This window comes from Hylobates moloch, unplaced genomic scaffold (assembly GCF_009828535.3).
Source record: "Hylobates moloch isolate HMO894 unplaced genomic scaffold, HMol_V3 SCAFFOLD_22, whole genome shotgun sequence".
Classification (NCBI taxonomy): domain Eukaryota; kingdom Metazoa; phylum Chordata; class Mammalia; order Primates; family Hylobatidae; genus Hylobates; species Hylobates moloch.
Genome location: NW_026652297.1, coordinates 27,476,183 through 27,501,175, shown reverse-complemented (window position 1 = coordinate 27,501,175; position 24,993 = coordinate 27,476,183). Strand labels below are relative to the sequence as shown.

At 43.7% G+C, this 24,993-nt stretch overlaps 1 protein-coding gene across 1 annotated transcript in view; it reads left to right on the top strand.

Annotated features, from left to right (window-relative positions):
• The first annotated feature begins 267 nt into the window (after positions 1-267).
• Positions 268-24,993, top strand: part of BIN3 (bridging integrator 3) — a 48,266-nt gene continuing 23,540 nt past the window's right edge. Inside the window, exons 1-2 of the mRNA XM_032143817.2 lie at positions 268-349; positions 24,381-24,429. Coding sequence (XP_031999708.1) covers positions 342-349; positions 24,381-24,429 — 57 coding nt within the window. The 5' untranslated portion in view covers positions 268-341. The remainder of the gene's footprint in view (positions 350-24,380; positions 24,430-24,993) is intronic.

Here is a 24,993-nt window from a genome sequence, read left to right as displayed (position 1 = left end):
AAACCACTTGACAGAGGGGACAGGCCAGCTAAGGGCCCTGCGTGGTCAGGTGAAGAGATCTTTAGGAGTCAGTGTTGAAGGCAGAAAACGCCCCCAGAGGTCCCCCTCATCCCCCGTTGCAGCCTGTGTCTCTAAGTGCTTGGCCACAGCCAGACGGTCGCCGGCAAGGGAAACTCCGCGGCGAGCACGCTGCAGCATAAGGGTTAACGCGCCGGGCTCCGCCTCTTCCGGGCAGAGAGGCGGGCGCTACGTCACTTCCTGGAGACTGGCTGAATCCGGAAGTGGTCCCAGAGGACGGAGTTGTGGCTGAGGACCCCGGTGGCAGACCCAGGTTCGGGACCATGAGCTGGTGAGTGAGGCCCAGGCGGCGGGAGCTGCTGGACCCGCGGACCCGCGAGGCCCCTGGCCCTGTGTCAGTGCCGCGTCCCGGCTCCCTCCGGTCCCGCGCGACCCCTCCGCCCCAGAGCAAGGCCCGACAGCCCCTGCTCTAGGGTCGTTCCCTCGGTGCTTTCCCGGAGTCGCCATCTCTCAGCAGGACTCCCGGGGAGAGTGGCGAATGATCCTCTTAGCCTGGGACTCCGCGTCTGACCCCTGTTTTGCCGGACTCGCGTCCTCCTAGCTCCTTGAAGTGAGGGACTTCCTTGTTCCCTCCTTTTTTAAACACCCATTGAGGTGGAGTCAGTGTCGTCTTTCTCTCCTGTGGGCATCTCTGCCCGGCGCCAGTCCCTCCAGAGCTGTGGCCCTCGCTGTGGCAGCCTGGACCCAGTTCACTAATCAAAACCCACTCTCTTTTGGTAACTATCCTTTGCACGACTTAGCAGGCTTCAAAAGACAAGGAAAACTTGCTTCTCTTTTTAAAGGGGCCAGAGTTACACTCCGCACACACCCTCACACTGTGGGATTGGACTGGTTTTAATCATTCCAGGACTATTACTCACTGCCTGCCCTCTAAATAGGCATGGTTAAGCTTAAACTTACGGGAACTATCATGCCATGAGAAAAGAAGCCAGGGAGTCTTAGAGTAATAGAGTCACAATTCCAGTTGCTGCAGAATGATGTGATACTTGGGTCATAGTAGGCACTTCATAATGGTGTATTTATTTTGTAAGACTCAGTTTGCCCAAAAGGCAATCCCCATTTGTTTCTCTCGATTATTTATGTTCACAGGAGAGAATTGTGACTTGCCTGCCTTCCTGGGGCTTTCTTAGAGGTTAGAGGATACTCATATGCAGGACCTTACCTTACCATCAGGCCCAAGGACCTGTATAGCCACAACCCTGGACCTCAGGGGATTCAACTATAGTGTGAATAAATTGAGCCCCAGAGATGTACAAGATTAATCAGCCCATGGACATAGGGAACATATTTGCCACTCTGTCCTCAGAGTCTAATGTGTTTGTTTATGCAAAGTGCATGATAACCAGTTATGAATGAATTAAAATAATAGAATATCCTTCAGGAAGGCTTTTGCAGCTTAATTTTGGCCATCAGTGGAGACCGCAAGCAGCTGATGTCAGTCAGTGTCAGGGACAGCGCTCTAATGTAAAATGCGAACCATCTGTCCCCTCCCCCACCTGTTTCTTAGACCAAGATTGATGGACAAATGTCAGACAATCACCGCAAGCATGGGAGGGAAGCCCGAAGCAATGCCCTAATGAGCCCCGGCAGGAGCTGCTGCTTTTCCCTCCACCATTTGCTCCAGGAGGCCAATAAGGGGCTGGAGCCTTAAAAAGCTACCTTTCCTGTCTTGTTATAACCTAGTTAGTGGTGGGCAAAGCGGCAATTCTTCAGTTCCCTTTCCCAGAGGAATTACGTCCTTTCAGTGTCATTCTGGGCCCCCCAGTCTTGGGATATAGATGTCCTCTTGGCTGCTGCGTCTTGAATCTTTGGAGTGTTCTTGCCTAATTTTTCGAAGTGGAAATGAGGCAGTACAGATGCTTTATATTGCCTAGATTGGCATTTACTGAACCAATCTTTCCTTCGCAAGTTGGGAGAAGAGCAGAGCAGAAACTAATAAAGGTAAATGATTCTCTGGGTGATCTGAAGCAGGTTGTTTCCACCTGTCTCACAGAAAGTTTCCCTTCTGAAAAAAATAGCCCATTCCTTAAAGGTTAGCCTGTCAGGTTGGAGAGAATTGAAATTGACAACTGTCTAACGAGCTGAGATTTTCTTCTAGTAGCTTTAATTTACCAGTACGTGCACATCTTGGTACCTCCTTGGACTGACAGTCACAACCAGAAGGGTGACTTTGTCCCTCAAAGCTGAGATTCCTTTCTCTTCCCCCTTAAAGGGCTTCTACGTCATCTCTTGCGTGGACCCTGACCCTCTCTCTCAAAGAGGGGAACAGCACCGGCGCCTGGGCACACAATCACACTCAGTTCCTAGCTCAATGGCTGGCAAGGAGACCGGGGCTGGGTCCTTCTGATTCACTCCCTGAGTGGTTTTCCTGCCCCCGGAATGAATCCATCCATTCATGTGAGACTGGAATTCTCATTAGGAGAAGAGACCAGAGTGACGTAGAGCCATCATGGGAGGCTGATGCCCAAGGTCAAGTTCACCAAGTACATGGGCTGTGCCAAGCCATCATTAAATAAGGCACATGGCCCATGGTCCCCAGAGGGTAACCATTGTTCTGGGCTAGGCTGAGCTTTCAAAATGTCACAGTGAGAAATGTCCAATATTGATGCCCTTTGCACACTGTGGACTTTGCATGAAGAGTGAGAGGCCTTTGTTCTCTGCTTCCTCTGTGCAGGCAACCCGCCCACCCCCTGTTTGTTTAGTGGGTACCTCCTGCCTTCCTGCACCATCTACCCATCCACTCCCCATACACCCATCTGCCTTTCAGCAAAGTGACCCAGTGGTCTGCCCTACTAGGAAGAAGGCATTTGATATTCACATCTCAGATCACAGATTCACTTCTTGGCCTCAAGCCAAATGATTCTCTCTCTCTTGCTCTCTTTTTCTCTCCCTCTCTCCACCCCACCTCCCCCCGCCGTTTGCCCCCTCCCAACTTTCTCTCTCTCCTCTCCTCCCCACTCACCCCCTCCCTCCCTATTTCTGTCTCCCTCTTGTCTCCCTTTCCCCCTTCCTGTCTCTCTCTCCCCCATCTTCCAGCGTATACTCAGGTGGCTTTATTACGGTATGGAGAGAGGAATAAGTAGAATTAAGAATAGTGACCTTAATCTAAGCTGGCTCCAGGAATTGTAGCCTCCTGTTGAACCATACACCTTGATGATTTTAGGCTTAAATGAGGAGGAAAAGGGAGTACTGCAAGAAATCTCCCTATACCTAGGGGTCCAGTAGTTTGACAAAAAGGAAGGAAATTAGAGGCAGAGCAGATAAGTGTGAGTAGGAGTTAGAGTGCTGCATTCAGGTTCTGGCTCAGCCACTCACAGTGTGGCCTGGTCAAGCATTGAACGGTTCTCTGTCTTGGTTTCTCCATCTGTAGCATGGAGCGGCCATTCCTGCTGACAATTTGCCACCTGAGCCTGCTGTGAAATGAGTGGAGTGATGATATTTTTCTGACTCTTCCGGGGTCTTCTACCTCTGTCTGCCCTTCACACTTTGGTGTTCCTCATGCTTGATCCTTTTTATTTCTTTCCTGTTTTCACCCTGTATTCCCTTGCCATCGTCTTCAGGATAGAGGCCCAACTCTGGGCCAGGGCTTCTGAGGCCCTCTGGGCCTGGCTGTCCCTCTTCACTCCGTGTGTTCCATCCTCCAAGCTTCTCCTGCTCTCTCATGCCCCTGTGCCTCTGGGTAACTGTCCCTTCTGCCTGAAATGCTTCCCCTTCACTCACACCCTGTCCACTAGGCCAGCATCCACTCATCCTTCAAGCGTCAGGCCACGCTTCACCTTCTCTGAGGGGCTTCCCTGAATGGCCCCTCACACCCTGCCATGCTGCACTGGGTGCCGCTCTTCTGACCTTCATCAACCGCTGGCTGGTTTACTTGTCTGTGAGTTCTTGAGTAGGGGGACTGTCTTGTGGTCATCGCTATTCCCTAGCACTGTTCCTGGCAGTCAGGAAGTGTTTATTAAATATATGAATGGGGCCTTTTTTCCCTTTTCCTGACTTGCCTCAGCTCAGAAAAAATGTTTAGATAAAAACGTGCAGAACCTACAGACCACTTCCTAAAATGAAGAGCCTCTGAAAGTACTATTGTTAAATTGACTGACAAGTGGCTTCCAGGTCAGGCTGCCTGTGATTTCTCCTCCCCACTCCTCTCTGATCCTCCACTCCAAACTGCTTTGCTGGGTTTCTTCTGTACTTCCATAGTGCTTCTCTTGTAGCACTTCTGCATCCTTCTAGGTATCACAGACATACACCTCCCTTCCACACCAACCCCATGAGAACAGGAGCGACATAGAGCTTCTTCATCTTTTTGTACACATAGTGGGTATCGTGCACATAGTAGGTATCTAACAGGTAATTGTTAAATGAATGGAATATAAAGAAGGTAAACTTCTGGGTCAAACAAAACCATTATTCAGTTTTTTTTCTCAATGAAGTCCTTTCCCCTATGATTACCATTGCTGTCTCACATGTGTAGAGTGCTTCTAACTTTTCAGATGGCTTTCCCATCCTTTGTCTGACTTCATGCTTACGTCTGCGCAAGCAGTGCAGTCTTATGATCCCCCTTGGTAACTTACTAGAATTCACTCAGCTAGTACCTGGAAGAACTGGAACTAAAATGTGTCTCTTGAGTATTCTGTCCCCATGATCAGGAATATTAGAAGAATAGCAGACCATTCCCAAGCTGATTGGATCATGGAGTTTCGCTTTGCTAGGGTGTGTTGACACTAGCAGGTTGGTAGTGAATCACAGGGAGTTGACAGTCTTCACACACAAGTGATAGAGGAAGTCCTTGTGCCCTGCAGACCTCTAGGTGTTCTGTAACGGGCTCAACTTCTTCCACCTATGGGGCCCCTGCCTAGGGCAGCCTCATCACTCATGTCCTCTGTGACTTTGGACACACCAAGCTTTTCTTCCTCTCTGGAGAGCATAGTAATGCCTTGAAGACGGGCCCTATAAAATGTCTGTGAGATTCTGTATGTGAGCTTGCTCTTATTTCAGGTGTTTAATGAGAGGAGAAGGATTTCTTCCAGATCTTGGAGCAGTCAGAAAGAGTCAAGTGTCTTGAGTCCCACAGCTACTTAGAGGTGTTAGATGTATTATACCCTTTAAGGAAATCTGTCGGGGTAATCTTTAGAGTCAGCTGTTAACCTATTAGAATTGTTTTCCCAAACTCATGATTTTGGTGGCTAATCCATCAAATAGGGCCCAGTATAGTGTGATGCACATACATGGTGCTCAACAAATATTTGTTGATTTAATGCTTGTTCAACATTTATAATGTGCAAAAGTCTGTGCTAAACATTGAGGAACATTTAAAAGACTTATATGAGTCGATCTCTGTCTTCAGCCAGTGTATGGAAAGTGCTAGGGATTCAAAAGGACAGCCAATCACTAAATGTCAGTGTGGCATCATCCAGAAAGACTTGAAGCAGGAGATGTAATTTTAACTGAACCTTGACTTAGCAAATACTTGCTGTTTCATGGGAGGGAGAGAAGGATCCAGGTTAGAAGCATGGCATGAAAAAGGTGTGTGGAGTCAGAATGCGTCAAGAGTGTTTGTGCAGACTGTCAGGAGGCCAGCTTGGAGGTGGTAAATAGTGGTTTGGGTAGAGGCTGCATTGGGGAGAATTGGCACTCCACCTCAGGGCCACGTTATGTAGTGCTTTCAGTGCCATGCTGAGGAGTTGAAATTGAGCCTAGGCTTTTGAAAATTGAAGGCTTTCGAGCAGGGAAGTGGCATGGCCAAAGCAATGATTTAGTCAGATTATTTTGGCAGTGGCCTGCAGGATAACTCAGAAGAGAAAGAATGGATCCAAGGATGCTAACTTGGACAATAGTTTCCTTTTTTTTTTTTTAAACAAATGGGGGGGTCTCACTATTGCCCATGCTGGAGTGCAGTGGTGCAATTACAGCTCACCACAGTCTCAAACTCCTGGGCCCGAGAGATCCTTCTGCCTTAGCCTCCTGAGTGGCTGGGACTATAAGCGTTAGCCACCACACCTGGACTAGTTTCCACAATTTTTTTAACACAACTCACAGTTAGAAATACCTTTGATATCACAACTCACACACACACACTTATACTTGAAATAAAAGTTTCACACAGTATGTGTGCAGTGCACTCTGATATTTTCTATTATGTTCTTTTTCATGGTTTTTTGTTTTTTGAGACAGACTCTTGCCATATTGCCCAGGCTGGAGTGCAGTGGCGCCATCTCAGCTTACTGCAACCTCCACTTGCCGGGTTGAAGCGATTCTCATGCCTCTGCCTCCCAGATAGCTGGGATTACAGGAATGCTCCACCATTTTTTAGTAGAGACTGAGTTTTGCTGTTAGCGAGGCTGGTTTCAAACTTCTGGTACAAGTAATCCACCCGTCTTGGCCTCCCAAAGTGCTGGGATTACAAGCATGAGCCACCGCGGCCAGCCTTGTTTGTTTTTTTGAAGAACGACCCACCTCAGTTGACTTTTTTTTCTTTTTTTCTTCCTGAGGTGAGTGCATATGATTTTTTAATTTCATGACTGATTTTGATCTATGTATGCAATGGAAGACTGTGTAGCAGTTTAAATGACCTTTGAGTGATAGATGGTCTACAAAGACCTCAAGTTTGAAAACCACCTATCTAAGAATATCATTACAAATACTCAGACTATAAGCTAACACCTTTGACTCCAGCAACTAAAGATAGGGTTGCTTGTGTATTTGGTTGTTTCACTGGGTTAATAAGAAATAACATAAGGGGCAGCTGTAAAGAACACTGGCTGAGTTCTTTATAAAAACTTATTCCATAGATTTGAAAACTGTCAATTGCTTTCCAGAAAAGAAAACGCAAGTGAACAAAAGCTCATACAAAGATGTTTGGTCCTATTAGTGATCAGGAAAAAACAGATTAAACCAACAATGAGATGCCGTTTCACAGCCATCAGACTGGCAGAAATTTTAAAGCCTGACAATGCCAAGTATCTGAGGGTGAGGAAGAGTAGGATTCACATACACTGCAGGAGGGGGTGTAAATTGGAGATTTTGCAGTTGGAACAGTAGCTGTCCCCTACCCCAGAGAAAATCCCATACCTCCATGCAGCAGGGGACACATGCAGGAGTGTGAGGGGCATCGTCATGTGCAGATGCCCAGCTTCTGGAGAACGGGGAAATAAATTGTGATGTCTTTACATGATGATATATTATGGGCTGGGCGTGGTGGCTGATGCCTGTAATGCCAGCGCTTTGGGAGACAGGCGGGCAGATCACTTGAGGTCAGGAGTTCGAGACCAGCCTCACCAACATGGTGAAACCTCGTCTCTACTAAAAACTACAAAAATTAGCTGGGCATTGTGGTGCATACCTGTAATCCCTGCTACTCAAGAGGCTGAGGCAGGAGAATCGTTTGAACCTGGGAGGTGGAGATTGCAGTGAGCTGAGATCATGCCACTGCACTCCAGCCTGGGCAACAAAGTGAGACTTTGTCTCAAAAAAAAAAAAAAAAAAAAATATATATATATATATATATATATATGTAGTAGTTAAAATGGGTAAAATAGAGCTGTGTGTACCAATGTGGGCAAATCTCAAGAATGTAATGCTGAATGTAAAAAGCTAGCTCCAGAATGATACATTCAAATAAATAAGAATGATACACTCAACATTGTAGGCTGGGCACGGCGGGTGACGCCTGTAATCCCAACACTTTGGGAGGCCAAGGCAAGCAGATCACTTGAGGTCAGGAGTTCAAGACCAGCCTGGCCAACATGGTGAAACCCCATCTCTACTAAAAATACAAAGATTAGCCAGGCGTGGTGGTGCACGCCTGTAATCCCAGCTACTAGGGAGGCTGAGGCAGGAGAATCACTTGAGCCCAGGAGGCGGAGGTTGCAGTGAGCCAAGATCATGCCACTGCACTCCAGCCTCGGTGATAGAGCGAGGCTCCATCTCAAAAAAAAAAAAAAAAAAAAAAAAAAGAATGATACATTCAACATTGTACTATTTATATAAACATTAGACCTATAAGGCAATACTATATTTTGCATATGGACTTAAACTTATACAGTAAAAGTATGGGAATAGTACTAAATTTAGAATAGTGGTTACTCTAGGATAACAAGGAAGGAGAGAAGGAAATGGAAACTCAGGGGCCGGTCGAGGTGGCTCACACCTATAATCCCAGCACTTTGGGAGGCCAAGGCGGGAGGATCGCTTGAGTCCAGGAGTTGGAGACTAACCTGAGCAGCATAGTGAGACTGTCTCTACAAAAAAAAAATTTAAAAATAGCCAAGGGTGGTGGTGCAAGCCTGTAGTCCCAGCACTCAGCAGGCTGAGGCAGGTGGATTGCTGGAGCCCAGGAATTCAAGGTTGCAGCGAACTATGATCACACCACTGCACCTCAGCCTGGATGCAGAGGGAGACCCTGTCTCAAAAAAAACTAAGTTAAAAAAAAAAAAAAGAAAAATACAATCTCAGGGTGTGATGCTCAGGGAGACTCAACAGTATCTGTACCGTTTTGTTGCTTAAATAATAATATCTAAAGCAAGCGTGGCTTCGTTAGAGTTTGACAAAGCCAGGTGGTGGATACGTGAGTATTTATTATATATTCCCTGTATTTTTTGTGTATTTACAATATTTCGTATTTTTTTAATTTTTAAATCATTGCTGGGGCAGACCTCACTTTCCATAGCAAGAGAATGTTTGCCCGCGCCTCCTCCCCCCGCCCCCGCCCCAGAGGGTGGGGACGATCTAGGGAGGGGGCCTATAAGTCAGTTTCCATCCAGCCGTCTTCCTTCTACCTCTTGCTTTCTAGGGGCCAAACTTTCAGCAGAGAAGAGGAAAAAGGTAGTGTGAGAGCTCTTTATAATTGCTAATTGGTAAGAGACAGGAGCAAAGGTGAGATTAAAGATGGTACCTCAGAAGCTAAACAGCCGGTCTGGTGCTCTCAGAGTCTAAGCCACTGTCAGCCCATCGGAATGGAGATGAGGCCAGTGGAGGTTCTCTCTCCTTGTGGAGTCCTCAGGGCAAGCCTTTCACCTCCAAATGCAAACCCATTTTCTACCCCTGCTTACCTTACAGATCAGAATGAGAATAGGTGATTACTTGTCTGTCAGATATTAGGATCTTCTTAAGGGGCTGCAGAGAAAATCCAAACTGCCTCCTTGAGTTGCCTGCCTTCCTCTCTTAGGTGCTCTATCAGCCTCCACACTTTTGTCAAAATCCTTTCACTATTTAGGGGGAAGTCGCCACTCAAATTTAGGCAAACTTATCACTTGGGCCTGGTGGTGGTGCATCACAGTATGGGACAGCTGCTTGCCCCCAAAACAAAAAAATAATTTCAGGTTTCCTAACCATTCTTGGGGGGTGAGTATACTTATCTCTGTAACTTCTTACAAGTCACCCCTTCTGGACCTGGTTGGTCGTCGTCATCAAAATACCACTACTACCTTCGCAAACAAAAAAAAACAGACTGCTTACTGTGTGTCAAGATCTGTTTTAAGCATTAAACTCATTTAACCTTCATAGCGACCCTAGAAGATGAGTAAATTATTTTCCATCCTATTTTATAGATAAAGAGACGGAGACACAGGAAGGTGAGGTCACTTGCCCAGAGTCTCACAGCTGGTAATATGCAGAGTGAGGTTTTGAACCCCAGCTGTCTGGCTCCAGGGTCCATCCCCTGATCTAGTGTGCTGTTTCTCCTGTGAAGTGCAGGAGTGGACACCTTAAATAAACTGATGTATCAGCAGTGCCTGTGCAGAGTCCGGCGATAGTAGATGCTCAATAAATGGTTGCTTTGTTGAGATGATCGCCCAGCTCTCATGTGACTTAACGTTGTGTGCTTCATTCTGTCTTTACTTTTCAGAGGTCAGCCTGTGGAATGGTGGGGAAGGAGGGATCACAGCTGAGCTGGAAGGTTGCTCTGGTCCAAGTCACAAACCGCCAAGTCACAGTCATCCCTTTTATTTTTAAACACACACATACCTCCTTGGACTGATGGCGGGTCGGGGTCAAGTTCTGTGTGTTCTGGTTTTGGCTCAAGCTAATTTAGAGAAAAGACTGAGGTGGGACTGGAGGCTGTGGTCATAGGCACTGGAAAGGACTGATTTCCAGCTCAGTTCATGTCCCTCTCTGCTGGGGTCTCCGCCTTGCTCGGGCTGAACTTTCCTTGGCCTTTAGCATTGTAGCCAGCTGGCCCAACAGACAGAGAGGATGGCATCCAACCAGCAGCTGTTCTGCCGGACCTAGATGGCTCTTGATAAGCCCTGCCCCGGCTCTGGCCCTCTGTTGTTTCTCTCCCACCGTTAAGGTGGTGGTGGCCTTGTGGGGCCTCAGGCCAGAGCAGGCAGCAACCCAAGGGTAGAGTAACAGAAGGCCCGGGGGGAGGGGCTTGTCCTTCCAGCCTGCTGGAGCTGCTGCCTCTCGCCCACCTTCCTGCTCTTGCCGAGACAGTGACTCAGGCCCAGACCACTCCCCGGGGAGCCAGGATTTCAGCCACTATCAACCACCACCGCCTACTCTTTGCTCAGCCCTCCCTCCATTCTCACCTCCCTTACCTCCCCCGCCCCCAAAACTGTGGGTCTCTTGCCCAGCTAGCGATAGTAGAAAGATACGGGGTAGGGCAGACTGAATCACTCCAGGGTTCTTTCCACCCCCAAGCCAGGCCTAGGCTTATTCACGTTTAGTGGGATTCTGGAGGCCAAGCAAAGACCCAGGAAGCAGGTTTAGGGTTCAGCCTCTTTCCACTCTTTGTCGTGAAAGTGGGACTCTCCAAAGAAAGCAGGGACAAGAGCTCTGCTGGGGTGACCAGGGGATCCCCACCCAACTGCCATCTGGGCCTGCCTTTTATCTCTGCCTCTGCAGAGGGGGTGAGGAAACAAAAGATGGAGAAACCTAGCAAATTGAAAATGCAAAAGAGCTGTTTTTGTAAATAGACATTACACAAGAGCAGGGGCTTTTTTGGAAAGGTTTTACTGAGACAGACAGAATTAGCCAACTGGCATCATGCTGCTAATAGAGATATTTACTGTTTGAAAAAGTATATTTGTAGCTTTGGAGAACATCCTGTTGACTTTTTCTTTATTATGAAAGAAAATAGAATCTTTCCCCCCTTTGCCCTCCGTACACACAGAACTTTTTTTCTTTTTTGAGGTGGGGCAGTTGGGGGTTGGAGAAGAGGAGGGTTGAAATGTTTTCTCCATTTTGTTGCTGAGACTAAAATATCTCTTCTCCTGCCCTCTGGTGCTCATATTTATGGAATGGGAAGCAGAGCCAAGCTAGGACTCCTACTCCAGAGGCAGAGAGCTCAGAACCCTCTTAATTTCTTCCAGAACTGAGAGACGCCCTGGGGAGCAAGCCCTGTCTTCACACTGGCTCTCTGCCCATGCCCCTGATTCCAAGGGGAGCACTGAGGCAAGTGTGAGGAGGAGGGAGGAGAGTCCCGAAGCCCAGTTGGGCCTCCTGCCCTGGAGCACTGCCAACCCCTGGCTGCTGTGACCTGGCAGTACCAAGGCTGCTGGTCTCAGGCTGTGACACTCTCGCTCTTGCCCCATGCCCTCCAAAGCAGCTGCTTCTCCTAAGGAAGTCCCCTGTGCCTGCAGTGGGAGAGCCACGGGGATGAAATGGGGACTCAAGGGGAGAAGAGGCACAAGAGCCTGCTGAAGTGCAGTTGTGTTGCCTTTCCTGTCACTCTCCCTTCCTTGCCACCTTTCACCACTTCTTGCAGGAATGCTCCGTTTCAGCACAGGGAGAATCTGATCCTTCCATCAGGGCATCTGCCCAGTTTTTTGCCCACTTCTCTGGCAGAGTGGGTTCACTTCTGCCATTTGGCAGCCTCGGAATAAACCCAGCAGTCTCCTCTTCTTTTATATATCCTCTTAGGCTCTGTAAAGTATTTTCCCTTGACCCATCGTACTCCAATAACTTCGTCAGGCTTTGCTTTCAAGGCCAAGGGCCCACTCCATTTTCTTGGTCTGCACTAAATGTACTGTTGCTGGACCCCAGCGCTGGTGGGTATTCTTTTTAGGTTTTGGGGGGTTTTTGTTTGTGTTTTGTTTTGTTTTGTTTTTTGGTTACATAAGGATTGGGATCCCAAAGACAATGATACTACCTTTCTTTGTTCTTTATGTTGCATTACCTAAGAGTAGCTTTCTTCAGGAACCTTAAATCAGAGCATGTTATTTTACAGGCCCCTTGGGCAATGCGCTTATTTTAGTCATTCATTTAATTATTCATCCGGTGCTTACTATGTGCGCAGAACTAGACTATGCGCTGCATGAGATCTTAGAAGGAATCTGCCTTGTTCATACTGATATCCCTAGAACCTAGCATAGTATTTGAAACAAAGGTGGCTCTTAACAAATGTTTCCTCATTCAGTGAAAAGTTGAAAATAGCGCTGTGCCTAGTACAGTACTTAACAGGGGTTGCCAAGTAGCATGACATTCAGTCCTTGCCCTTGAGGTGCTATGTGTCATAATCAGAAAGCAGGACATTCACACATCAGAGTTAATTATCCTGTACCCTTTACCAAGCAGAGTTTACTTAAGTAATGAAAGGATGGCTCAATATTAGGAAATATGTTTACACAGTTCAACACAATAATAGGTCATAGGAGAACAAACTGGTCATCTAAATGCATGGTGAAAGGCATTGGTGGAATTCAAAAACCTAATATTTGTACCTTTTAGTGAACTAGGAACAGAAAGATATTTTCTTGCTGTTAGGAACATTCCTGGCTGAAATCAAGAATAGCTGCCTTCATATTTGATAGTGAGGGATCAGATGTAAAGCATTCTTACCAAAGTCGGAAACATTTTCTATAACTTCAAGCTAATGCAATAACATAAGGCAATAAATAGGTATAAATGTTGGGGAAAAAGATGAATTTTATCATATTTTCGTACCCTAAGACTGTCTACCTGGAAAGCCTAATTAGTTATTTTTCTTCTTTTCCAATTGAATTTCTTAGGCTATATAAATTAAGTATGTAGGTATGGTGACTGGTTTCAGAGTAAATGTGCCAGGAAGATAAAAAGAGAATCCCATTTACAGTATAACCAAAAATATAAAATTCCATGGAGTGAACCTAAGACATGTATAGAGCGAAAACTTCACATGTGTTATTTTGGGATCTTAATATTTAACAAAATTAATGTAGAGGAGATGGATATGAAAAAAAAAAAAACCTTTAAGACCAAGGGAGATAAAAAGGCTTGAATGAGTGAAAAGAAATATGGCTCTGAATGAGCAAACCAAAAATAGGATCTTCAAAAGTTAATCTATATGTATATTGCACTTCTGGTAATATCCTTATCAGGGATTTTTAGGTGTGGGGGTGAGAGCACACAGCTAGTGAAATTTATCTTGAATAATTAAAACAGCCAAGAAATTACCTGGAAAAAAAAAATTTTAATGAGAAGGGATTTGCTTTGCTAAGTATCAGGAACTTTTATACATCTAAATAAATCTGTGTTATTGGCAAAAGAGTAGATTACTCTGTGGTATGGAATAGTAGATGCATTTAATGCTGATAAAATAATTTTTCAAAGATGGAATTTTTTAAAACTATGTTGAAACACCTAACTAGTCATACACTCAAACTCTAAATGCAGCAATGATTTAAATATAAAAAATAAACCACTAAAATTCACATGGAAATGCAAGGGACACACAATAGTCAAAATGATCTTGACAAAGAACAAAGCTGGAGAACTCACACTCCCCAGTCTTAATACTACAAAGCTACAGTAATGAAGGTTGTGTGGTGCTGTCATCAAGATAGACATGTAGATGAATGGAATAGAACTGAGAGTCTAGAAATAAACCCTTACATACATGGACAATTGATTTGTAACAAAGATGCCAGAACAGTTCAGCAGAAAAAGAATAATCTTCAACAAACAGTGCAGGGACAAATGGATAGCCACTTGCCAAGGAATGAAGTTGGACCTCTACCTCACACCATATTTAAAAATTAACTCAAAATGGATCAATGACCTAAATGTAAGAGCTAAACTATAAAACCCTTAGAAGAAAAGACAAGAGTAAATCTTTATGACCTTGGATTTGTCAAAGGATTCTTACATATGACACCAAAAGCATGAACGACAAAAGAAAAAACATAAACTGGACTTCATCAAAATTTAAAACTTTCTGCTTCAAAGGACACCATTAAGAAAGTGGAAACCCAGCCCATGGATGAGAGAAAATATTTCTGATTATGGGCTAATACCCAGAATATACAAAGAACTCTTACAACTCAACAACAATAATAATAAAACAGTTTTAGAATGAGCAAAGGATTTGAATAGATGTTTCTCCAAAGATATACAAATGAACACATGGAAAGATGCTTAACGTCATTAGTCATTAGAGAAATGCACATCAGAAATACTACCTCATACCCACTAGGATGGCTAAAATGAAAAAGACAGTGTTGGCAAGGATGTGGAGAAATTGGAACCCTTATATACCACTGGTGGGAATGTAAAATGATACAATTACTTTGGAAAACAGTCTGGCACATCCTCAAAAGATTAAACATAGAGTGACAATATGACCCAGCAGTTTTGCTCCTAGATATATGACCAAGAGAAATAACATATCCACACAAAATCTTGAACATAAATGTTTGTCACAGCATTCATTAATACCCAAAAAGGGAAAACAACCCAGTTGTCCATCACATGATAAGTGGATAAACAAAATGTAAATCCATACACTGAACTAGTATTCAGTGATTTAAAAAAAGGATGAAGTACTGATATATGCTATGACATCGATGACCTTCAAAAACATTTTGCTGAGTGAGGGAGGCTGACACAAAAGGCCACATACAAATATAATTCTACTTCTGTGCAATGTCCAGAAAAGGCAAATCCATAGAGAAAGCAGAGTAATGGTTGCCAGGGCTGGGGGAGGGGAGTTGCTTGCTAATAGGTGTGGAGTTGCTTTTTGGTGTGATAAAAATGTTCTGAAATTAGATAGCAGTGATTTTTGCACAATTCTGGGAATATACTAAAAACCCCAAATTGTACACTTTAAAAGGGTGAATGTTATGGTATGTTATTTAAAAATAAAGCAGATTCTGAGTAAAGACGACAGATTGAATACATACATCTAATTTATCTCCCTCACAAATCCTACAAAAAGCACAGTAAAGCAATTTTTTTAAGGCATAAATCCATAGTTCAGGGAGAATAGAAGAGACATCAACAACAAAATTCGGGAATTAGAGTGCAGTTGCATGAGGTAACTGACTTAGTGCCAAGAAAGTCAAGTCCCAAACTGGCATTTGAGAAAACCAGGAGCTATCCCACCTTACATCACAGAATTCTCAAAGGTTTGGGAGTTGGTACTAAGTACCTCTAGAAGTTGGGTGAAGCCAAGGGCTGAGATCAGGGTGATTGGTTGAAAACTATGAATAGTTTAGAGCCCTAACATCTTCCTAACTGCCTATCACTGGCAGACTGTCCCCACCCAACCCTGGCAGAAGAATGAAGAGTCCTCCACCCCAACCCCACCTCCAAAGAATTCTGTACCAGGAGACACAAAGGTGGATTTAAGGTGTGAAGCTTATAAAGCTTAAACCTCAGGGCCCCAACTTAAATGGACCTTTTCCAAGACCCTGGAAGGATCCCTAGGCATGCCTATGTTGTGGTAAACTGAAACATAAAGTATTTGTATTGCAATGAGTTAGGAAAACCTCTGTCTTCTTTTCTGCTTTTACTTCTTCATACTACCCGTCACGTCAGGCAATCCTGGGGCAGCCCAGGCTTTTTTGGGGGATGGAACTAGGGAAGGGTGAATTGGGAGTATACCGTTTTAATTGTACTTTGTAAATACATCTTTGGAAAATGTTAATAAAACAAGAAATCACAGACTCCTGAGTTGGAAATGTGTAAAGGTTACCTTTTGTGGTCAATTTTAAGTTTACTTAACAACTAGAGAGAAAATTGGATTTAAAAATAATGGAACACAAAAATGATAAGGTGAGTGCTTAAATATATAGAAATCATTCTGAAATCAAGCAAAGCGTAACAAAACATTTTCCAATTGTACCAAAAGTGAGTAATAAGAGAACGAGATCTATTTTAAATAGGAGTGATGGTTGTTAGAAAACTCAGTTAATGAAGAGGAGGAGCAAATCAGAGGAACACATTGATAAAACATTTAAATTTCTGGCGGATTTAATATGAAAGGCATAACGAAGATAACAAAATTCAAAATATGCCCTCCTACAAAGACATTAATGACAAACTGGTCACTGTCATTAATTCAAACAACATTTAAGATTAGTCACTGTACAAGAAACCTTGAAATGTGCCCTGACATCTTAGTTTATTTGCAGAGGAAACATGAGATTTTTCTAAATTTTACAACAATCCTAAAATTTAGGTATTACCAGTAAGCTGAAAAAGGCTTTTCTAAACCATCAGTAGTAGAAAAATTTCAAACAACCATACCAGAGGAAAGAGGGAATTATCTTTTTTACTCTAAGAAAATGATGCTACCAACTCTGCGTCACATGAAGAGGCAACCAAACACTAAGCAGCCCAAAAATGTAGGGAGACAAAGATAGAGGTGTGTTAGGCAGATGATTCATAAAAATACTAGATTATTTTGTGATGTTTATGTCATTTATTAGCTTTTAAAACTTGGCGTTTGTTATGCTCTTTTCTCTGCCTAAATAATCACTTTCATGCCTATTTGTATGTTTGTAATTTTCCTTAAATGGGGCATTCAAAATTGTATAAACTTCAAACCTGCCTCTGAGAGGGCAGCCAGCACAGCTGAGGGTGGGACTGCCCTAGTGAAGTCAGGAGGATGAAGTGAACGCATGCCCTCAGAGTGCCAAGGCACACCCCTTCCCCTCCCCACCACACATGCACACATGCACACATACATGCACACGCAGGCTCTTCCATTGCCGAGTTCCCGGAATAGCAGGAGGTTGGAAGAATCTTCTCTAAGGAATTTTACCTGCCCAAGAGAAAAGACTAGAAAGATAGTGACATCAGGGAGTTCCCCACCAAACTGTTCAGCCAGTTTGCAGATTACCCAGTAGATAAACATGGTTCGTGTGCTCAGTGCTTCTTGTTAGCTCTTTTTGTCTGCTGGTCATATATGAGAGTAGGCAACCAAGAATTACCACACATCCAAGGAAAGCACTTAGTATGGAAAATAAAGACTAAACAAAAAGAAAAAAAGCAACTTGGAGGAAAACTGAAACTATAAAGGGAAGAAGAAACTTTTTAATTAAAGCTGTTGTTAAGATCCTCGGAGAGATAAGGCAACCATGAAATAAAAATAAGATACCATTTTAAAAGGACATCCTGAAAATTTAAAAGAGCTCTTAGAAATTAAAAATCTGATAGCAGAAATGGAGAAAAAAAGAAAACTTCCTAGAAGTGTTAGAAGATAACATTGAGAAACAGAAATTAGAGGACCAGCCAAGGAGAGGGTCAGCATCGAAATTGTAAGTTTCAGAAGTAAGAAACAGAAAACGGAAGAAATCAACAACAAAATTTTTAAACCTCAGAACTGAAGATTATAAATTGCCAAATTGAAGCAGTCTATGAGTACCCACCACAGTGGATGAAAATAGACCCACATTGTTGTAAAATTATACAACACCGTGACAAAGATATATTCCTATAAGATTGTGTAAGAAAGTAAAAAACAGGTTATATACAAAGGATGGGAATCAGAGTGGGTTCAGACTTTCCCACAGCAGCAGTACTGGGAAATTAGAAGACAGAGGAGCAATGTCTTTGAAATTCTGGCAGAAATTATGTCCAGCCTTTAATTCTATGCCCAGGCTAGCCCGCAGGTAGAAGAAAAAGGTTTTAGGATGTGCAAAGTCTCAAAAATGACCTCCCACATACTTTGTTCCCACCAAAATAAAGGGTAAACGAAGAAAGAGGAGGAGCAGGTAAAAATCATGAAAGAGAAGTCAAAGGAATTCCAGAAAGATTGGTGAAGGGAGAGCTAGGGCTGAGAGCCTCACGGCTGGGGAGCAGGCAGCCAGTCCAGGTTGGAGCGAGGCAGCAGTTGCAGGGCAGACTGTCCAGAAGATGCAAAGGAGAGAACACCTGATACGATGAATGTGTTGAAACCAGAGTTAGACCACAGATTGAATTGGGGATAAGTATGTAGACAATTAAGCAAATGAAAGAAAAGTGACAATTATCAATTTTAGGAAAAGTTTAAAAAAGTGTGCATGTTATTTATGTATTACTGCTGCGTGACACATTATCCCACAACTTAGTGGCTGGAAACAACAATAAATAGTTTCTGTTGGTCAGGAATTTGGGAGTGGCGTAGCTGGAGCTTTGACTTGGAAACTCTCATGAGTTTGTGACTCAGTACATCGGCTGCAACTGCCGTGCCCTAAAGCTTTGACTGAGGCTGAACAATCTGCTGGCTCCCAAGGGCAGATGGAAGAAAAATCACAATATCCTCCGAATAGTTTACTTAATATTGAGCTAACCAAGTTATTATACTGTAACTATATTGAGAAGAAGAGCTTGCAAGTGTGGCTTCATGAAATAGGGATGGGTACCCAATTTTTAAATCTTCATCTTCCAAAGTAAAAAGTCATTAGCTAAAGTAGATTTTTAGGGCCTAAAAACCTAACGATCTAGAGGTAGCAGTATAAGCATTTATCTTTAGATGTGCAAAGATAAATACTAGAAACTCAGTTGGGTTGAAAGTGGTTGTTTCTGGCAAATGAGATTAGGGAGTCCTGGGAACTAACGTTTTACATAAGAAATCTTGTTGCCTTATTAGACTATGCACACTATAACTTTGATACTAATAATAGAATTTAGATCAACAAAAGGAAGCCATAAAAGTAATAAAGTAAATATAGGTAAATAATTGCAAGTTGATGGAGTGGAGGAAGCAGGTCATCCTCAGTTTGATACCAAAAGAAGAACTCACAAAAGGCGGATTTAGTAGATTTGATTTCACACTAATCAAAAGCTTCTGTACATTAAACACAAGCATGTACGAAAGTGAAAGGCAAACACTAATCCAAGAAAAAAATCCTGATATACAAACCAAAGTGTGGTTAGTAAAATGTAAACTGTTTCAATCTTTTCAAAAATGTTAAATGTTTCAATCTGTCTCTAGGGCAGTTTGTCAAAATGTATCAAAGCCTTGAACACAGTATATAGAATTGATCCTGTATGACTCTTGGTGCACACCAAGATTTAGCTATTAGAGTTTTTGTTCATAATAGAAGAAAAATTTGAAACAGTTGAAATGACCAGCAGTAAGTGATGAGTTTACAGAAATAAAATGAGTGGTACATTTCCATTATATACCTGAACCACTCATTTTACTTTGTAGCTCTTAAAAATCAGGAGAGTGAAAATGATATATTCTCATATAAAACCATTCATGATATTTCTTTTACTTTTTAATTTAAAAGTTACGTAAATATTTACATATACACATGCACACACACATATGTACACACTGTGATTCAGGATATTACTGTTAATTTTTTCCTTTGGATGTGTGTGTGTGTATTTTGTCCTTTGCGTTTTTCTGTTTCTTCCAGGTTTTTAACACTGATCAGGTGCTATTTTTGTAGTCAAGAAAAAAACGGGTTTTGTTTTTTTTTTTTGTTCGGTTTATTTGAAAAAAAAAAAATGTGGAAAGTGCAAAGAAGAAAACAGTAATCATATTACCACCCAGAATTAGCCACTACCAACATTTGGCATATTTGCTTCAGTTTTTCTTTCTGTAAATTAAAAAAATATAAATAACAACACTAAAACATTAACCTTGGCCATCTTTTAGATATGAAATCATGACTGGGTTTTTTTTTCCAAAACCCTTCTTTTCCTCCCTTATACCCCCCACCCACCCTATCCCCTTTTATTTTTCAAGTTTTCTGCAATGAGCATGTTTTTCTATAATAATTGTTTTAAAGTTACTGTTTCTCATGTGAATACTTTACTTTTTAAGGAGATAAACTGTAATTAACTGTAAAGGGTAGAATTTTTTAAATGCCAAATAAGTCTTTGACGTTTAGAAGAAGGTGAGAAGTTTTCCTGGGAGCAGAGAAAGCATTCCATATAGGTGGGGTAGCCATTTGTCCTGGTTGCCCTGGACAGTCCAAGTTGTCCTGATGACGTGTACTCCAGAATGTCCCAGTTTGAGACAGGAAATTATAAGGAGTCCAGATTTGGGGGATTAATGAACAGCCACTTGGCTGCATCATGGCAGTTGTACTGAGTGAATAGGAAAAGTAAGGTTGAGACCATATTACAGAAGCACATTGAATACTAATGTAAGTTCCTCCACTGATTCTAGGGCTGGGGCAGGAGATGTAAGTGATGCACTTGGTACATGTTGTAATGCTGGAAAGTAAGGAAATACACACACATACATACATACATATATACATATGTTGATGTGGATATGTCAGAGGGACACAGAGGCCAACTGAAAGAGCTGCCAGTGGCGAAAGCTGGAACAGTTTGAGCATCAAAATAATGTATTGGATTATAACCCAAAATATAAGATAAATATCTATGAGTCCATACTGATACTGAATGGTTGAATAAATAAGAAATAGGACTCTGCATGATGGCCTCCTCCCAAGGAGTGCAGTAGGGAAAGGGAGAAGGGAGAGTAACTTCACAGTAGGAAGCTGAGAAAGATGACCTCAGCCTGGTGATCAAGGTTCACATCAGCAGGGTAAGGCATGTTGACATCGTGGACCCTGGGTATGATGTGGCGAGGATGTCTCTTCTGCTCTGTGATCTTCTACCCCAAAAGCCATAACTCCAGTCTAGTCAGGAGAAAAGCATCAGACAAATCCAAGTTGGCGTTCTATAAAATGCGTAACCAGCACTTCTTTAAACTGGCATGGTCATCAAAAGCAGGGAGAGATTTAGGAACTGTCACAGCCAAGCAGAGCCTCGGGGCACATAGCGATTGAAGGTGACATGGTGACCTGGGTGGGATGCTGGAACTGAGAAAGGACATGGGGAAGACTGAGGAGGTCTGAAGAAAGAGTAGTCTTGACTCTGTCACTGTTGGTTCATTGATTGTGACCAATGTACCACACCAATATCAGATGTTAATAAAAGGAGAAACTGAGGGTGGGCAACATAGGAATTACGTACTTCCTTCACAATTTTTTTTTTTTTTTTTTTTTTTTTTGTCCTGCCTCAGCCTCCTGAATACTGGGCTACAGGCACCCCCACCAGCCAGTAATTTTTTTGTTTTTTAGTAGAGACGGGTTTCACCTTCATGACCTCGTGATCCACCCGCCTCGGCCTCCCAAAGTGCTGGGATTACAGGCGTGAGCCACCGCGCACGGCCTCACAGTTTTTCTTTAAAACTTTTTAAATGTGAAGGATTTTTTTGAAGTGTTCTAATAGGGCTTTTGAGCAGGTGAGTTGAAAAATAATCAGAACAGTATGATAGGTCTCTGTGATCGTCAGTAACTGTGGTGAAAATACAAGGAGATAGCTGTTCCGTCTGCGTGGTGTACATAACCTCTTATTGTGCCATAGCACCCAGTTCAGCATGAACGTCCTCCCATTCACTTCCAGACCCTTAAGAACAATGAGCCCCCTGGAATTCCATAGGACTTTAAGACTAGGTATTTTCATCACATACTTATCACAAATTCATGTGAAAAGAGCATTGAACTGTGGGTAGCAGAGAGAAAACTGGGCTGGACACCAGGGGTCCTGGTTGCTTCTTCCTGGTTCTCTTGTGAGCCAGCAGAGTGACCCTGGGCTTGTCACTGAACCTCTCTGGATCTGCTTCCTCATCTACAAAAGGAGAGGGTTGAACTGGGGAAAAAATTTCTATGGTAACTTACAATTCTAAAAATACCGTGATACTAAATTAAGGTTTAGAGGGAGGCTGTAGCACCACAAATAATGGAATCTACGTTTCTGATTTCTTGGTCCCTTGTCTACACTACGAAACTCCAAGAATCGTTTTGAAGACCACTCTGAGACTTCTTTAGAATTCTCATCCTACTCCCCATATTCTTGGAGTGGAGATTCAGTTTAGAATTCCAGTTTTAGATAAACTGAAGGGATTCCAACTCCTTTGTTTTATACTTTAAGAAACTGGGCTCCAGAGAGATTGAGATTTGTTCAAATCACAAAATGAGTCGGAGGCAGAGGCCAGGTTTTCTGATATTGGGTCTAGAGCACTTTCAGCTGCAGCATGCTTTCCACAGAATACAGGCTGTCTGTTTGCAATGCCACCGGGACCTCATTTGCAATGTCTCCAGAGTGGTCCTTGCCACCAGGACCTCATTTGCACTGTCTCCAGAATGGTCCTTGAGGGCAATTGCTTACTGTCCAAAAACCATCCTGTCTGTCAGCTCTAATCCCTGAGAATGGGAAAAGTAACCAGGGTGTGGGGAAGGAACCCATCTCCCCGTGAACCTTTTCTCTTTAGGTCTGAGAAAGGAAACAACAATTTCATGTTTTCTTTCCTTTTCATTTCCAGACCTTACCTTTCCTCCCTGGTTATTGTGTAGCCAGAATTTATTTGTTTACAGAAGATGCAAATCAGCCAGCCCCCAAAGGGTTAACACTCCCAAATTATGGGGCTGGGTTAACAATAAACAGGATGTCCTCCAGAAATTAAATTTAAACCACTGTGACTCAGGCTGGCCCATCCCCTCCACTGGATCGCTGTTTGGGGTCATTATCGGTGGTTAATTACACCCTTGGGTTTACCAACAGTGTGTTGGTCAGTTTGGGCCAAAGGAAGGCAGGCTCAGGGAGAAGGGGGTGTGGAGGGAAGGGTGGGATGTGGGCCTGGTGGAGCGGGTCTGGTGCATTGTGGAAGCGGGAGGTTTGAATGGAAGAGCCAAAAGGCGAGGGATGAGCATGGCTGGCTGAGAGCCCTCTGCCGGAGCTGATCCCAGGGATTCTTGACTTACTTCCTACCTGGGATCGGGAGCCTACCCTTTCTGTAGCCATTGGGATGCACTTTCTAGCCTGGCCACTTTTCTTCCTGGAATTGGAGAATCATAGAATGCTCAGTGCCTCAAGGAAGCTCCTAAATTACCTAGTTGAATCTACTCGTTTTATGGAGCAGGAAATGGAGTCCCAGTGCAGCCGTCACCTGCCGAAGGGCAGCCTGCTCAGTGGAAGCGGAGGCCAGGCTAATGCTCAGGTTGAGACTCCTAGACCCATGATCCTCCTTCCTCTGTGCCATGCTGTAAAGTAGGCAATCTGAGGTGCAGCTCTTCATAGCAAGTCCAAGGCAGACTTGGGCTGGATTTCAGATTCTTTTCCAAGTTAGCAGCTTTTTGATTTTGTGAGTTTTCCCAGGGAAATAATCCAGCCCGGCCAATCACTAATGCCTCTGTTATTTATTACCTCTCCCCAGCCTCCAAAGAAGATTTGCAGATCCACAGTTTGCCCCTCTATAGAGAAGTAGTGAAGCGACTAATATAGACCATAGTGATTCGTGATTGCAAGGATGATAGCTATTACAGTGAGTCTGTAATTTCTGAGTTTGCAACTCCTCAAGACACAAGGTCTTATTGTTATTCACAGGGTGTCTCCCCTTTCCTGCCGTCCTCTCCTTTCCTCCCTTTTCCTTTCCTCCCCCTCCCCCTCCCCTTTCTTCCCTTCTGTTCCCTTCCTTTATCTCTTTAAAAGACAGAGTCTCCCCCTGTTGCCCAGGCTAGGGTGCAGTGGTATGATCATAATTCACTGCAGCCTCAAATTCCTGGGCTTAAGTGATCCTCCTGCTTCAGCTCTCAAGTGACTGGGACTACAGGCATGTGCCACCACACCCGGCTAATTTTTTTTTTTTTTTTTTGAGATAAGATCTTGCTATATTGCGCAGTCTAGTCTTGAACTCCTGGCTCAAGCAGTCCTCCACCTGGGCCTCCCAAAGTGCTGGGATTACAGGTATGAGCTGCCATACCCAGCTTTTTTTTTTTTTTTTTTTTTGAGATAGGGTCTTGCTCTGTCGCTTAGGCTAGAGTACAGTGGTGCAGTTATAGCTCACTACAGCCTCAAACTCCTTGCCCACACCTTTTCATTGTCTTTAAATGACAGACTATCAGTAGCAAAGATGTTCTGGGACAGAACAACCTGCATCTGACACTGTAGGTGGGAGGACCTCTCTCTCTCTTAGAACCAAGCCCAGATGCCAATGGTTGTATGCCCACCAGGGCACATGGTCCAAGTACCAAGTAGCAAGCCATGGCCACGCTTCCTCGCCTTCCTGGGGGAAAGTGGCCTGTACTGTACTGATACTTTGAGCTGCATCCTTCCCTACTTCTCACAATATCGCTCTTTGTCTCTTTCTCTTACAGGATTCCTTTTAAGATTGGGCAGCCCAAGAAACAGATTGTGCCCAAAACAGTGAGTAACTCGATTGTTTTGCTGTGAGATTCAGTTCTGTATCACATGGCCTTTGCATAGAACCAAAGCTTTGAATCAACACATCTTGGGCCTGGGAAGACAGCAACCTGGGCCTTATTCCTGCTTATGCGGATCTAGAACCTCACATAGACTGGGGCTTAGAGGGGCCTCCTGTCCTGGGACATTTCCCCTAGGAAAGTTAGCCTGGGCTCTTTATCATCCTTGGGCAGGGGGAATGGGTGGATTACAAAAATGTAGAGGAAGATATTGCTTTAGAACAGTCCACCTCTAGGGACTGGCTTGTGGTCTACACTTTTCCTAAGAGTGTTCCTGAAACAGAGGCCCCCACCAAAGATACTGCCCAGGCGTTTATTTCTGTTACCTCAGCTGCAGAAAAGTCCAGGAAGCTTTTCCCGGTGGCCTCGGCCTGTTTGTGTCAACTTCCAAATGCATTCTTGGCCATGACCCAGAGTCACTCAGCAGGAAGGGAAGATTGAATCCCACCCCCCTTTAAGCCCACAGTTTTTATCCCTAGAATGTTTTTATCTCCAGAATGGGAAAGGA